At 44.9% G+C, this 13,085-nt stretch overlaps 1 protein-coding gene across 2 annotated transcripts in view; it reads left to right on the top strand.

Annotated features, from left to right (window-relative positions):
- The window catches only part of sugct (succinyl-CoA:glutarate-CoA transferase), a 66,175-nt gene extending 55,808 nt beyond the window's left edge, over positions 1-10,367 (top strand). For both annotated transcript variants that reach the window (XM_070927937.1, XM_070927936.1), the window contains exons 13-14: positions 2,258-2,321; positions 9,917-10,367. In XM_070927937.1, the coding sequence (XP_070784038.1) occupies positions 2,258-2,321; positions 9,917-10,080 (228 nt within the window). In that variant the 3' untranslated portion in view covers positions 10,081-10,367. The remainder of the gene's footprint in view (positions 1-2,257; positions 2,322-9,916) is intronic.
- Positions 10,368-13,085: the final 2,718 nt, after the last annotated feature.

The raw sequence follows: 13,085 nt of genomic DNA, 5'->3' as shown, positions 1-13,085 counted from the left end.
CATGAGGAGAACAGAAATCTGAAGAAAGAACGTGACGAGGAAGAACGAGAGAACGAGACGCGAGGAAGAGAAAAGAGAGGGAAGGAACGCAGGAAAGAAAGAACGAGTGATTGACAGAAACAAGAGATGGAAAAGGAGAGAGAGACAAATAAACACACATATAGAAACACACACACAGGCTGCAGAGTGTGTGAATCTGAGCCAATATAAAGACGTGTGTTTGTGCCCATGTTCCAGGCTGCTTTTTCCATTCACACACACACTTGTTAGGTGGATGTTTACCCTGCAGCTTCGCCCACACCCTCAACTTTTTCCGCAAGACTTTCAAACTTTCATGTTTCAACATGTCATGAACAGCGTTGACGTTTACGTGTTTTTCCTGGTTTCAAACCGGCCAACCGATCAGCCTGCTTGATACTGCGGCCGACATGCTGCGTTGTTAAGATCTGGGAGGTGTGTGACCATCTGACGAGAGGTTCTGATGAAGTATACTGGTGCCTTTACAGTCCAAAACCCAAAGATATACAGTGATATAAAACACTAACCAGAAAATAGTTTTTAATTGAAAATGATTAATAGATTATTAAAATTGTCGGTCAACTAATTGATTAATCAGATGTTTCAGCACAGTTGAACAGAGGTTGTTTCAGCTCTGAATCTCTGTTGTTCTTCAAACTCCGCACTCACTTCCAATAAAAGATTAATCCCAGAGAGACGCGATCACGTCTCCCACATGTTTGATGCAGAAGTTCAAGAGGCTCCCAGCTTCCTCATCACAAATGATTTATCTTTGCGAAGACGCGCTCGCCGTCATTTCCTGTTTGGTTGTCGTCCTCCGTGATTCAGGTGTTTCTTAAAACCAGTCAGAGCACACAGCAGTCCGTCAGCAGCTTCCTGTTCGTGGTCTTCCTATTTTTTAGCTCCCCTGATGAAGATTTGTCTGAATCTGTCACAGCAGGTAGAAACGTCCAGGTCACTGAGACCTGAACGCAGGTCAGGACGACCGGGACAAAGACTGAGTGGGTTATTTTTGAAAGGATGACCACTGTCAGCCGGCCTTTCTCTCTTGTTCCCTTGGTGGTCCAACGTTGTTGAATTGATGTCACTCCAAGTCGACTTCAGTCAGACGTCCTGTTGCTGATTCAGACGTGACATCTGAGGCTTGAAAAGGACTTTCGTGTTTTGGCCGATGATTTGAAGATGACCTCGATGAACCGGACGTGACCTGTGGATGTTAGAGGTAAAGGTGTGTTGGGACCCAATATGAATCACGTCACCGGTTTCTCTCCTTTCCTGTCTCGTCTCATTGACTTTGATTCATAAAGCTGTGGGATAAGAAACATTCAAATGGACGCCTCAGTTCACACACGACCTCTGAGCCTTTGTGTCTAACTTGTGACCTGCTGGATCATAAAGTGTTGAAAGATTTCCATCATCAGCGTCTTCTTTTGTCCGACCAACAGTACTGAGGATTATGTAAGATTCAGAAGAGGGGCTGATCTGTGTGTCCCACTGGTACACACTGAGAGACGGGGGGATGAGGAGGATGAAGAGGAGGTGGTGACTCCGTCAGTCGTAGTTCTTTCATATTTATAGAGGAAGTAATGCGTGCAGGACGAGAGCAACAGGAAACCACTCGTCATCACCCCTGACTGCACAGAGAGAGAGAGCATGAGTCTGACAGCCGCTGTGTGTGTGTGTGTGTGTGTGTTGGTCCTCAAACCTTTCTGCACATTAAGTGTGTGTTCAGACTGATCCTGAATCCACTGGCTGATCTCCGAACTCACCAGAAACTCCAGTTCGAGTCGAGGGTTCAGCACAGATTTGCCTTCGAGCTGCCTTAAGGGGGACAGCGCTTTTAAAGTAAGAGCCTGAGGCTCCGGACCCCCCTGCCCGAGGCTCCGGACCCCCCTGCCCGAGGAAATACGGCAGACTGAGTCAGTGGCTTCTTTTAAATCTGAGCATCGCACCGCCTTCCCCTGATATTATCTGATTCTGGTTTTCAATCTGTTTATGGGTTTTAAATGTTTCATGTGGTTCACTTTAGTACTTTGATATCATTCTGTCGTGTTTTTATGTTTTTATTTAGTTTTACTCTCATTTTCATCATTTATCATAGTAAACAGACACACTCAACCTTTAGTTATTCAAATGTTGTATCCAAATCACAAAATGAGCCCTTTGGTGTCAAGACATGCAGATCTTTGGAGATGATACCGAATCCAGACTTACACTTTGTTTGTTTGTGTGTTTGCAGGTGAAACACAACGGTCTCATACAGGAGATGAACCATCCGACAGCAGGACGCATCACTGTGCCCGGTCAGCACACACACACACACACACACACACACACACACACACACACACACACACACACACAGAGTTGTCCTCTCTGTAACCCTTAACTTTCTGTGTTTGACACCAACTTGTTAAATTACATTTTCCAAGAAGTGGTGTTGTTCTGTGCATTGGGGCACTGTTATTGATGTCCTGCAGAGACACACACACACACACACACACACTCCACTGGCCCCGTTATGAATTTCCCTGCAGATACACAAACAAATATTTCTCATTAAACTACAGGATCCTGTTCAGCAGCCATACAAACACACACATCCGTTGGGACTCTGCTGCTCGGTTGGTTTGATGGATCTCAGTGTGTTTCCACTAAGAGGAAGCTGTTTGTCCACCACCGTGTATTTACAGTGTAATCTGTCTTCTACCCTGTGTGTGTGTGTGTGTGTGTGTGTGTGTGTGTGTTTCTGGCCCAGCGGGGACACATTCATAATGAGCAGAGGCAGGTAGTGTGTGTAGAGCCAGTCGACTCAGCGTCAGAGTGTTTTCTGTGCGTCGTCTCCTGTCAAATTATTAACACAGACTTTCTTATGAAGAGATCCCGTTCAATCAACATGAAACAAACCTCCACATGAACATCTAGAAAACTTAACTTCACCTGAATTCTTCTTCTCAGCTCACTTTCACCCCTCAGATCTCAATCTGGAGTTTGTTGTGAGAATAAACCTCCAGAAATCCACTCAGACATCAGAGAGGAAAGACGCTGCAGAACCTGCCTGAGAATCCTCCTGTTTTTAACTTTCCTTCGGTGTCTCAGTGATCAGTGATGGTTGTCTGCCCGTCCACGAGGACGCTGCAGACAGGAGCTGCTAACAGCTGATTCAGCTGCTGTGATGGAGACCATGTGACTACATGGAAACAAACAATGAAACTTATCTAGAAGCTTGGTGACATACTGACCACTCACAGGACTAGTTAGTCAACTACTGTAGCTGGCGAGCTAACTGCTAACATGCTAACCAACCAGGAACATGCTAGCACTAATGAGTCACAATATCTTTCTGAGCTGTTTTCTGTTTTCTCTGTACTGGACCGTTTACCCCCCTCTTCATCGTTTCACTTAATCAAGAGTTAAGGAAAAAGCTAGTTAGCTTGTCGCTAACAGTAAAACTAGATAGTAATGCTAAGCTTCCTCTGCTGTGACTCCGTTGACATTAGTTGAAATGTCACTGTTGTAAGTGCTGCTGTGAGCGGGCCTTAAAGATTCAGAGGTTTAAAGGAGGTCGGGCTCCGTGAAGGAAAAGTTCTTTACAGGGAACCGCAGAGACTCTGGTTCTGTTTTCATTCAGAGAGAGAGAGATGGTGAAAGAGTGACAGTGACTGACGGCACGAACTGTTTCCATCTGATGGAGCCGCAATACAGAGCATCTGTCTGTGGTCTCACACACACACACACACAACACACACACACACACACACACACAACACACACACACACACACACACACACACTGGTACAACATGACGTCCCATGATGCTCCATTCGTCCTGTAATCTTCTTCTCTCCCGTGATTTACACCAAACCATAATGTGAGAAGAATCTGTGTGTGTGTGTGTGTGTGTGTGTGTGTGTGTTGTGTGTTGTGTGTGTGTGTGTGTTGTGTGTGTGTGTTCATCGCCTTAACAATATCCTTTCCTGTTCTCTCCATCTCTGTTTAGTAAACAACACCAGACACAAGTGTGTGTGTTGTGTGTGTGTTGTGTGTGTGTGTGTGTGTGTGTGTGTGTGTGTTGTGTGTGTGTGTGTGTGTGTGTTGTGTGTGTTGTGTGTGTGTGTGTGTGTGTGTTGTGTGTGTGTGTGTTGTGTGTACCTCAGAGGTTAATTGAGCGTGAAAACGTGCAGCTCAGAACATCCATTGGCCGGCCTGTTCGTGGCATTGTTTTGTGTGTGTGTGTGTGTGTGTGTGTGTGTGTGTGTGTGTGTGTGTGTGTGTGTGTGTGCTGTTTTAGAGCCAAGAAAATAAATAACTCAGAACAAACAGGAGAAGAAGTGTGTGTCCATTAATAGAGGCGACAGCTGACGTTATATAATTGGAAAAAGAACTGATGAACTAAAAAGGGCCACAGGTAAATAAGAAGCCTCACGAGTCCCGACCAGGGGGAATTATTATTATTATTATTATTATTTTTAGTATTAGTATTATTATTATGGTGAAGTTAGTGATATGCTCTCAGCACTGGCAGGTATAACAAACCTGTAATAATATGGTATATACCACAAACCTTTTTATACATTTTCAATAAATATCTTTAATATATTAGAAAAAAATAAAATAACTTAATAAACTAAATAAATGCAAATAAATAACACTACATTTAAATTGAACAGATAACAATTAATAAAACATTTTGTTATTGGTAAATAATCAGAATTTAATAAACAAAAAACTTTATATTATACTAATTTTAACAAAGCACTTAATCAATAAAAAAATATATAATATAATACAAAATATATCTAAATACATTTAGAAATAAAAACTTTAATGAATATAAAACATATAGAGATTATTATACAATATGTGACATTTCACCTGTGAAGAGAGCAACATCAGCTCCTTCCTTCCTCAGGCATACAAACTCCGCCATCTTGAATCCAAAATAGGTCGAGAGGTCGAGGTCATGACATCACTTCCTGTCTAGCCTCTAAGTCAGTCAGCATTTCTTTCATCTGTCAATGAAAAGCTGTGACGTTTAGCCTGCAAAGATCATTGGCCTTTAAAGGCCACTAAAAAACATCAATAATGAATAAACAACAGCATTAGATCGATTTCTTGTCTAAACACATGAAACCACATGACTTTCTGCTGAGAAAGACTGTTTCGAGGCTGGATGTGTGGTTTTTATAATTGTCACAAATGTCAATGGGATTTTGAATGAAGAAACTGGACGTTGTTTCACCTCTGTATGATGGACAGATAGGAAATTAAAGAATGAAATGTGATCAATGAATAGAAGTCTTATCTTATTCCTTAATTATTTACCCCGACACCCCTAGCAACACACACACACACACACACACACACACACTGAGCCTGACAGTTTTTTGTGTGTCATTGAAGGAGAAAACAGGTTGCTAATGGGGTGAAAATAGAGGCACTGTTCACACACACACACACACACACACACACACACTCACTCAGACACAGTCATGCATAAAACCATGCAGGCTGACACACACACTTGCTCGTGTGATCATGCACGTGTGGGCTCAGACACACACACACACACACACTGTGAGAGTTCAGCTCATTAGTGCTGCTAAAAAAACCTGATTGTTGTGAGTTTCCGGAAATAAACTGTTTGTTCCCTCGGCTGTCTGACTCCTTCCCTTCCTCCCTTTCTTCCTTCTTTCCTTGCTGTCTTTTCTCCTTCTGTCCTTCCTGTGAAAACTGCTTTAACAGAAAGAAAAGACAAGTGAACCTTTGTGCATCTACATGTGAACATAGTCACGGAAGAAATAGAGCATAATCTGCAGAGGTTTGGTCTAGTTATTAAAAACACCTGAGTTACACACAGGAAGCTTCTGTAAAGAGTGTGTTCCCAATTATATGGACCAGCTCAGAGATTTAGTCCAACCTGACACACACACACACACACACACACACACAGGACGAAGAGGAGAAGGAGGAAGAAGAGAAGGAGGAGGAAGAGAAGGAGGGAGAAGAGAAGGAGGGAGAAGAGGAGGAGGAGGAAGAGAAGGAGGGAGAAGAGAAGGAGGAAGAAGAGGAGGAGGAGGAAGAGAAGGAGGAGGAGGAAGAGAAGGAGGGAGAAGAGAAGGAGGAGGAAGAGAAGGAGGAGGAAGAGAAGGAGGGAGAAGAGAAGGAGGAAGAAGAGGAGGAGGAGGAAGAGAAGGAGGGAGAAGAGAAGGAGGAGGAGGAAGAGAAGGAAGAAGAGAATGAGAAAAAGAGAAGGAGGAAGAAGAGGAGGAGGAGGAAGAGAAGGAGGGAGAAGAGAAGGAGGAAGAAGAGGAGGAGGAGGAGGAAGAGAAGGAGGGAGAAGAGAAGGAGGGAGAAGAGAAGGAGGAGGAGGAAGAGAAGGAAGAAGAGAATGAGAAGAAGAGAAGGAGGAAGAAGAGGAGGAGGAAGAAGAGAAAGAAGAAGAGGAGGAGGAAGATGAGAAGGAGGAAGAAGAGAAGGAGGAGGAGGAGGAGGAAGATGAGAAGGAGGAAGAAGAGAAGGAGGAGGAGGAAGAGAAGGAAGAAGAGAATGAGAAGAAGAGAAGGAGGAAGAAGAGGAGGAGGAAGAAGAGAAAGAAGAAGAGAAGGAGGAAGAAGAGGAGGAGGAAGAAGAGAAAGAAGAAGAGGAGGAGGAAGATGAGAAGGAGGAAGAAGAGAAGGAGGAGGAGGAAGAGAAGGAAGAAGAGAATGAGAAGAAGAGAAGGAGGAAGAAGAGGAGGAGGAAGAAGAGAAAGAAGAAGAGGAGGAGGAAGATGAGAAGGAGGAAGAAGAGAAGGACGAAGAGGAGAAGGAGGAAGAAGAGAAGGAGAAGAAGGGAAGGAGGGAGAAGAGGAGGAGGAAGAAGAGGAGGAGGAGGAAGAGAAGGAGGGAGAAGAGAAGGAGGAGGAAGAGAAGGAGGGAGAAGAGAAGGAGGAAGAAGAGGAGGAGGAGGAAGAGAAGGAGGGAGAAGAGGAGGAGGAGGAGGAAGAGAAGGAAGAAGAGAATGAGAAGAAGAGAAGGAGGAAGAAGAGGAGGAGGAAGAAGAGAAAGAAGAAGAGGAGGAGGAAGATGAGAAGGAGGAAGAAGAGAAGGAGGAGGAGGAAGAGAAGGAAGAAGAGAATGAGAAGAAGAGAAGGAGGAAGAAGAGGAGGAGGAAGAAGAGAAAGAAGAAGAGGAGGAGGAAGATGAGAAGGAGGAAGAAGAGAAGGAGGAGGAGGAAGAGAAGGAAGAAGAGAATGAGAAGAAGAGAAGGAGGAAGAAGAGGAGGAGGAAGAAGAGAAGGAGGAAGAAGAGAAGGATGAAGAGGAGAAGGAGGAAGAAGAGAAGGAGAAGAAGGGAAGGAGGGAGAAGAGGAGGAGGAAGAAGAGGAGGAGGAGGAAGAGAAGGAGGGAGAAGAGAAGGAGGAGGAAGAGAAGGAGGGAGAAGAGAAGGAGGAAGAAGAGGAGGAGGAGGAAGAGAAGGAGGGAGAAGAGAAGGAGGGAGAAGAGAAGGAGGGAGAAGAGAAGGAGGAAGAAGAGAAGGAGGAGGAAGAGAAGGAGGGAGAAGAGAAGGAGGGAGAAGAGAAGGAGGAAGAAGAGAAGGAGGAGGAAGAGAAGGAGGGAGAAGAGAAGGAGGAAGAAGAGGAGGAGGAGGAAGAGAAGGAGGGAGAAGAGAAGGAGGAAGAAGAGAAGGAGGAGGAGGAAGAGAAGGAAGAAGAGAATGAGAAGAAGAGAAGGAGGAAGAAGAGGAGGAGGAGGAAGAGAAGGAGGGAGAAGAGAAGGAGGGAGAAGAGGAGGAGGAAGAGAAGGAGGGAGAAGAGAAGGAGGAGGAAGAGAAGGAGGGAGAAGAGGAGGAGGGAGAAGAGAAGGAGGGAGAAGAGAAGGAGGAGGAAGAGAAGGAGGGAGAAGAGGAGGAGGGAGAAGAGAAGGAGGAAGAAGAGAAGGAGGAGGAGGAAGAGAAGGAAGAAGAGAATGAGAAGAAGAGAAGGAGAAAGAAGAGAAAGAAGAAGAGGAGGAGGAAGAAGAGAAGGAGGGAGAAGAGGAGGAGGAGGAAGAGAAGGAGAGAGAAGAGAAGGAGGAAGAAGAGAAGGAGGGAGAAGAGAAGGAGGAAGAAGAGAAGGAGGAAGAGAAGGAAGAAGAGAATGAGAAGAAGAGAAGGAGGAAGAAGAGGAGGAGGAAGAAGAGAAAGAAGAAGAGAAGGAGGAAGATGAGAAGGAGGAAGAAGAGGAGGACGAAGAAGAGAAGAAGGAAGAAGAGAAGGAGGAAGATGAAGAGAAAGAAGAAGGGAAGGACGAAGAAGAGAAGAAGGAAGAAGAGATGGAGGAAAAGGAGGAAGAAGAGAAGGACGAAGAAGAGAAGGACGATGAAGAGGAGGACAAAGAAGATGAGGAAGATGAGAAGAAGGAAGAAGAGGAGGACGAAGAGAAGAAGGAAGAAGAGGAGGAGGAAGAAGAGAAGGAGGAAGAAGAGGAGGAAGAGAAGAAGGAGGAAGAGGAGGAAGAGAAGGAGGGAGAAGAGGAGGGGGAAGAGAAGGAGGAAGAAGAGAAGGAGGAAGATGAAGAGAAGGAGGAAGAGAAGGAGGAAGATGAAGAGAAGGAAGAAGAGAAGGAGGAAGATGAAGAGAAGGAGGAAGAGAAGGAGGAAGATGAAGAGAAGGAAGAAGAGAAGGAGGAAGACGAAGAGAAGGAGGAAGATGAAGAGAAGGAGGAAGAGAAGGAGGAAGATGAAGAGAAGGAGGAAGATGAAGAGAAGGAAGAAGAGAAGGAGGAAGATGAAGAGAAGGAGGAAGAGAAGGAGGAAGATGAAGAGAAGGAGGAAGATGAAGAGAAGGAAGAAGAGAAGGAAGAAGAGAAGGAGGAAGAGAAGGAGGAAGAGGAAGAGAAGGAGGAAGATGAAGAGAAGGAGGAAGATGAAGAGAAGAAAGAAGAGAAGGACGAAGAGAAGGAGGAAGATGAAGAGAAGGAGGAAGAGAAGGAGGAAGATGAAGAGAAGGAAGAAGAGAAGGAGGAAGACGAAGAGAAGGAGGAAGATGAAGAGAAGGAGGAAGAGAAGGAGGAAGATGAAGAGAAGGAGGAAGATGAAGAGAAGGAAGAAGAGAAGGAGGAAGATGAAGAGAAGGAGGAAGAGAAGGAGGAAGATGAAGAGAAGGAGGAAGATGAAGAGAAGGAAGAAGAGAAGGAGGAAGATGAAGAGAAGGAAGAAGAGAAGGAGGAAGAGGAAGAGAAGGAGGAAGATGAAGAGAAGGAGGAAGATGAAGAGAAGGAAGAAGAGAAGGACGAAGAGAAGGAGGAAGAGGAAGAGATGGAGGAAGATGAAGAGAAGGAAGAAGAGAAGGAGGAAGAGAAGGAGGAAGAGGAAGAGAAGGAGGAAGATGAAGAGAAGGAGGAAGATGAAGAGAAGGAGGAAGAGAAGGAGGAAGATGAAGAGAAGGAGGAAGAGGAAGAGAAGGAGGAAGATGAAGAGAAGGAGGAAGATGAAGAGAAGGACACGTATAAAGTAGTTCAAAGTTGTCTTTAATGTATAATAATAACTATGATAATAATAGTAATGTGTCTCATAAAGTACCACATTCTGCTTTATGAGTACTTTTGATGCTTGAAGTACATTTGGCTGTTAATGCTGTTTTGTACTTTTACTTGTAGTATTTTTCTCTCTGCTGTGTACTGCAGATTGTTCCAGTGTGTGATTATTGATGAGTAATCAGGTTCATAACTTCTCTCATACAGTCGCTCTTCCAACATGGCCGACATGCAAATACACTTGATTTGAGAGAGCAGAGAGTGTGTGAGACACACACACACACACACACACACACACAGCAGGGTTTTGGTGAAGAGGAGGATGAAGAAGAAGAGAACATGATTGTTTGTGGACGCTTGTGATTTTCACCGCTGGTGAACCTCCTGTTTGTTTGTCTTCAGGTCCGGCGGTTCGTTTCAGCAGCTTCTCCCCCGATGAGCCGACGCCCCCTCCTCTGATTGGCCAGCACACCGTGCGGGTGCTGCGAGACACCTTGTCCTACAGTGACGACATCATCAAAAGGCTGCTGGAGTCGAGGGCGGTGGCCCAGAATGAAGTGTCCTGATTGGCTGAGAGAGAGTCCACGAACCTGTCCGACACTCCGATCACAGAATCGGGTCGTTTCACGACCGGCTTCATATTTTATCACAACATTTTGAATTGTGCTGTAAAGGCTGAAGAGCCAAGAGCTCCACTCCTGAACCTCGGCTCTGCGCTCCGACCTCACTGCTGTAAAGTGATGAAATCAAACTGTGTACGTGTTTTAATTCTGTGAGTAACACTATCAGTTTCATCTTCCAGTCACACTGATGACTCCCAGATCAGTGACTCTGACGGTGCGTTCAGGGACACCCCGACATCTTTCAAAGTTAAATTAAATGAAATGACCTTATTTATAGTCTCCTTTTCTCGGCGTCAGTGTTTGCTTTTGGTCTTGACCTGGATGATTTGGTTTGCAGTCATTTAAAGGATTATTTCCAACCTGTCCGATCATCAGACATCGAGGCTTCTTTTTAGTGATGACGCCGTGTTCCCAGATCTCAGCTGTTAACCTGGTGAGTACAGTTTTATTATTACTGATACAAATGATGAACAGAGCTATGAAAATAAGACCCAAGTGGTGGTGAACCGGGATTATTTTTAAAGTGCACATAATGGGATAAAATATAGGAAACAGCAAGTTCTCAGTCTGAGCGTCAACATGAGAAGAAAAGTTCAAATGTTTGTTCTCTTCTTCTTCTTCTTCTGCGATGGTTTCATGGCAGCGACTGGAGAATTAGCTCCACCAGCTGTTTATCTCCATCCAAGTTAACTTGTAAATGTGCTGAAAAACCAAAACTAGGAGCTGAAAGAGGCTAAAACGCTCCGTCGAGGCGCAGAGATGAAGATAGTTTCACAGTCTCCTGATCTGTTGTAGGTGTAAGAAATAAGTACTTTCTCCGGCTCTGTCTACGGGGAACATACTGCAGACGAAGTTGAAACTGTTTGGATGTTGAGTGAGTGATTCCCGAACTCTGCTGCTGATATTGTTCTGGGACCCAAGCGGCAGAATATTGGCTGCAGCTCAGCTTGTTTATGACGTTAATAATCCCCGATCATCGCTCACAACATGGACACACATCAGAAGTAAGAACTCCCAGCTGTGCGCGGCGATGTCTCGCTCCTTTCGGGGAAGCGGTTGGAAACGTTGAGTGTGTCGCTGATATTGTAGGAGGGAGTCGGTGTGAGGAGGACAGGCGGGTTGACAGTTTGATTAATAAAGGAAGAAATCCTTTGGTAGAAAGAGGTTGAATCGAATGAACGTGATGTTTACTGGAATCGAGGAAATGTGACGCATCTGGACGGTGGCGGAGTCGTCGGGGGAGACGCAGATTGACATGTTTGTTTGAGTTTCGGGGGAGAGAGGTGGGGGGTGGGGGGGCTCAGGTGTGATTGATCACAAACCAGGGACTTACTGTAGTGTCACCGTCCAAAAACATCACTGCTGCAGGATCAGATGTCATTTTTCTGAAAGGAGTGATACCTCCGACAGAACGTCAAACAACAGCTCTGAAGGGAAGTGAAACATAAACACTCTGCAGCTCTGCGTTTTAGTGAAGAATGTTTTCTAAGATATTACTCCACATTTTTCTTGACACCCCAAGTGTGAAAAGACTGTTAAAGGTCCGTACCCAGGGGCCCATTAGCCCTGATCAAAGACTGTAAGGCTACATATTACCGCATCCAGAGGGAATCCGTCACTCAGGAATTCACAAAATATGTTCCTGGAGGGACGTTGAAGTACAATGAAGGTTCATTTACTGCAGAATCCTCCTTCAGTCGGGCTCTGGTCAGCACTGAGGACACTGATGTCATGTCTTCTGTATGTTTTCAGGACATTTTAGGGATTGGGAGTTAATGTTCTACACTTATTTTACAGTTTGAGACTTAATATCTTTGAGTTGTTCTGCCTTCAGGCAACAAAGCAAGGATTCAGGATTTCCTTAGACCCACATTGAGACCTTTCAACACTTAACTGAATAAATAAAATGGGAAAAGTCCAATACACAATATACTATAATATAATAAGGGAATTTTACAGACTTTCTTTCTTGTGAGGGGCCTCAGTATTTCTAAAATCCTGGTTTCGGTCTGGTCTCTGGTGGAGATGGTAAACCTGTGAAGAACATCGCAGAAGACAAACACACGAAGACGTGGGATTGAATCCAAGCAGGAACATAAGTAAGTGACAAGAAACCACCCACATCATGGTCTTCTTCAGTCTTGCTTAGACTTCCTAACCTTCGGAGGACTGTTAAGTGCAGCACACGTGTCCATTGACGCCTGCAGCACCGACAAACGCAGCATCCAGACTGAAGCAGCAGTGGAAGGTTCAGTCGTCAGGACGCTCTGGCGCGAGCAGCAAATGTGATAAAACAAATTTTTCTGAGAGGACAGTGAAGTATCCTGACCAGCTGATGTGCGTCAACACGCTTCCATTGTGTGTCGCCAGTCTCCTAAAAAGTCATGAACAACCAACATGACGGACACCCCCTCAACACAACTATATTTATTTCAAGATAAAAGAAAAACAAAAACCCACAGAAACCTTGAAAACACTTCTGTAAAGAAAACATTTGTCCAAAAAGGCCGTAAAACATTTCACTGTTGTGTACTAGTGTGACGTTATGGTGACACAAAAGCTCTTGGGGAGGGGGTGGGGGTGAAACAGAAGGCTGCTGTCCATCTTCCTGTTTCCTACCAACAGTCTACGGTGGCTCCTTTAACCCGCGATGTCTCTCTGACGTTAAAGGGCGTCTTGCTGACCTCCAGTGGTTGAACGTCTCATCTTGTTGCAGTGATGTAGAAGTGTACCCCAGGGTGTGTCAGTACACCGTGACAACACTGCTGTTACGTAACTCTTTAACCAGGAAGTTTTAGTGCCTAAAGTCAATAAAGTCAATCAAACCGTCACCACAAAGGCATCAGACCAGAAAACACCCGTATGAGTTGTTCTGGAGGGAAATGGCCGCCATGTTGTTCCGTTTAGTTTCCAAAACACGCATAAACACCTAAAAGTATAAAGACCAC

Source organism: Enoplosus armatus, chromosome 21, assembly GCF_043641665.1.
Source record: "Enoplosus armatus isolate fEnoArm2 chromosome 21, fEnoArm2.hap1, whole genome shotgun sequence".
Classification (NCBI taxonomy): Eukaryota; Metazoa; Chordata; class Actinopteri; order Centrarchiformes; family Enoplosidae; genus Enoplosus; species Enoplosus armatus.
The sequence above is the reverse complement of the archived record's forward strand: the minus strand, read 5'-3'. Positions and strand labels throughout refer to the sequence as shown.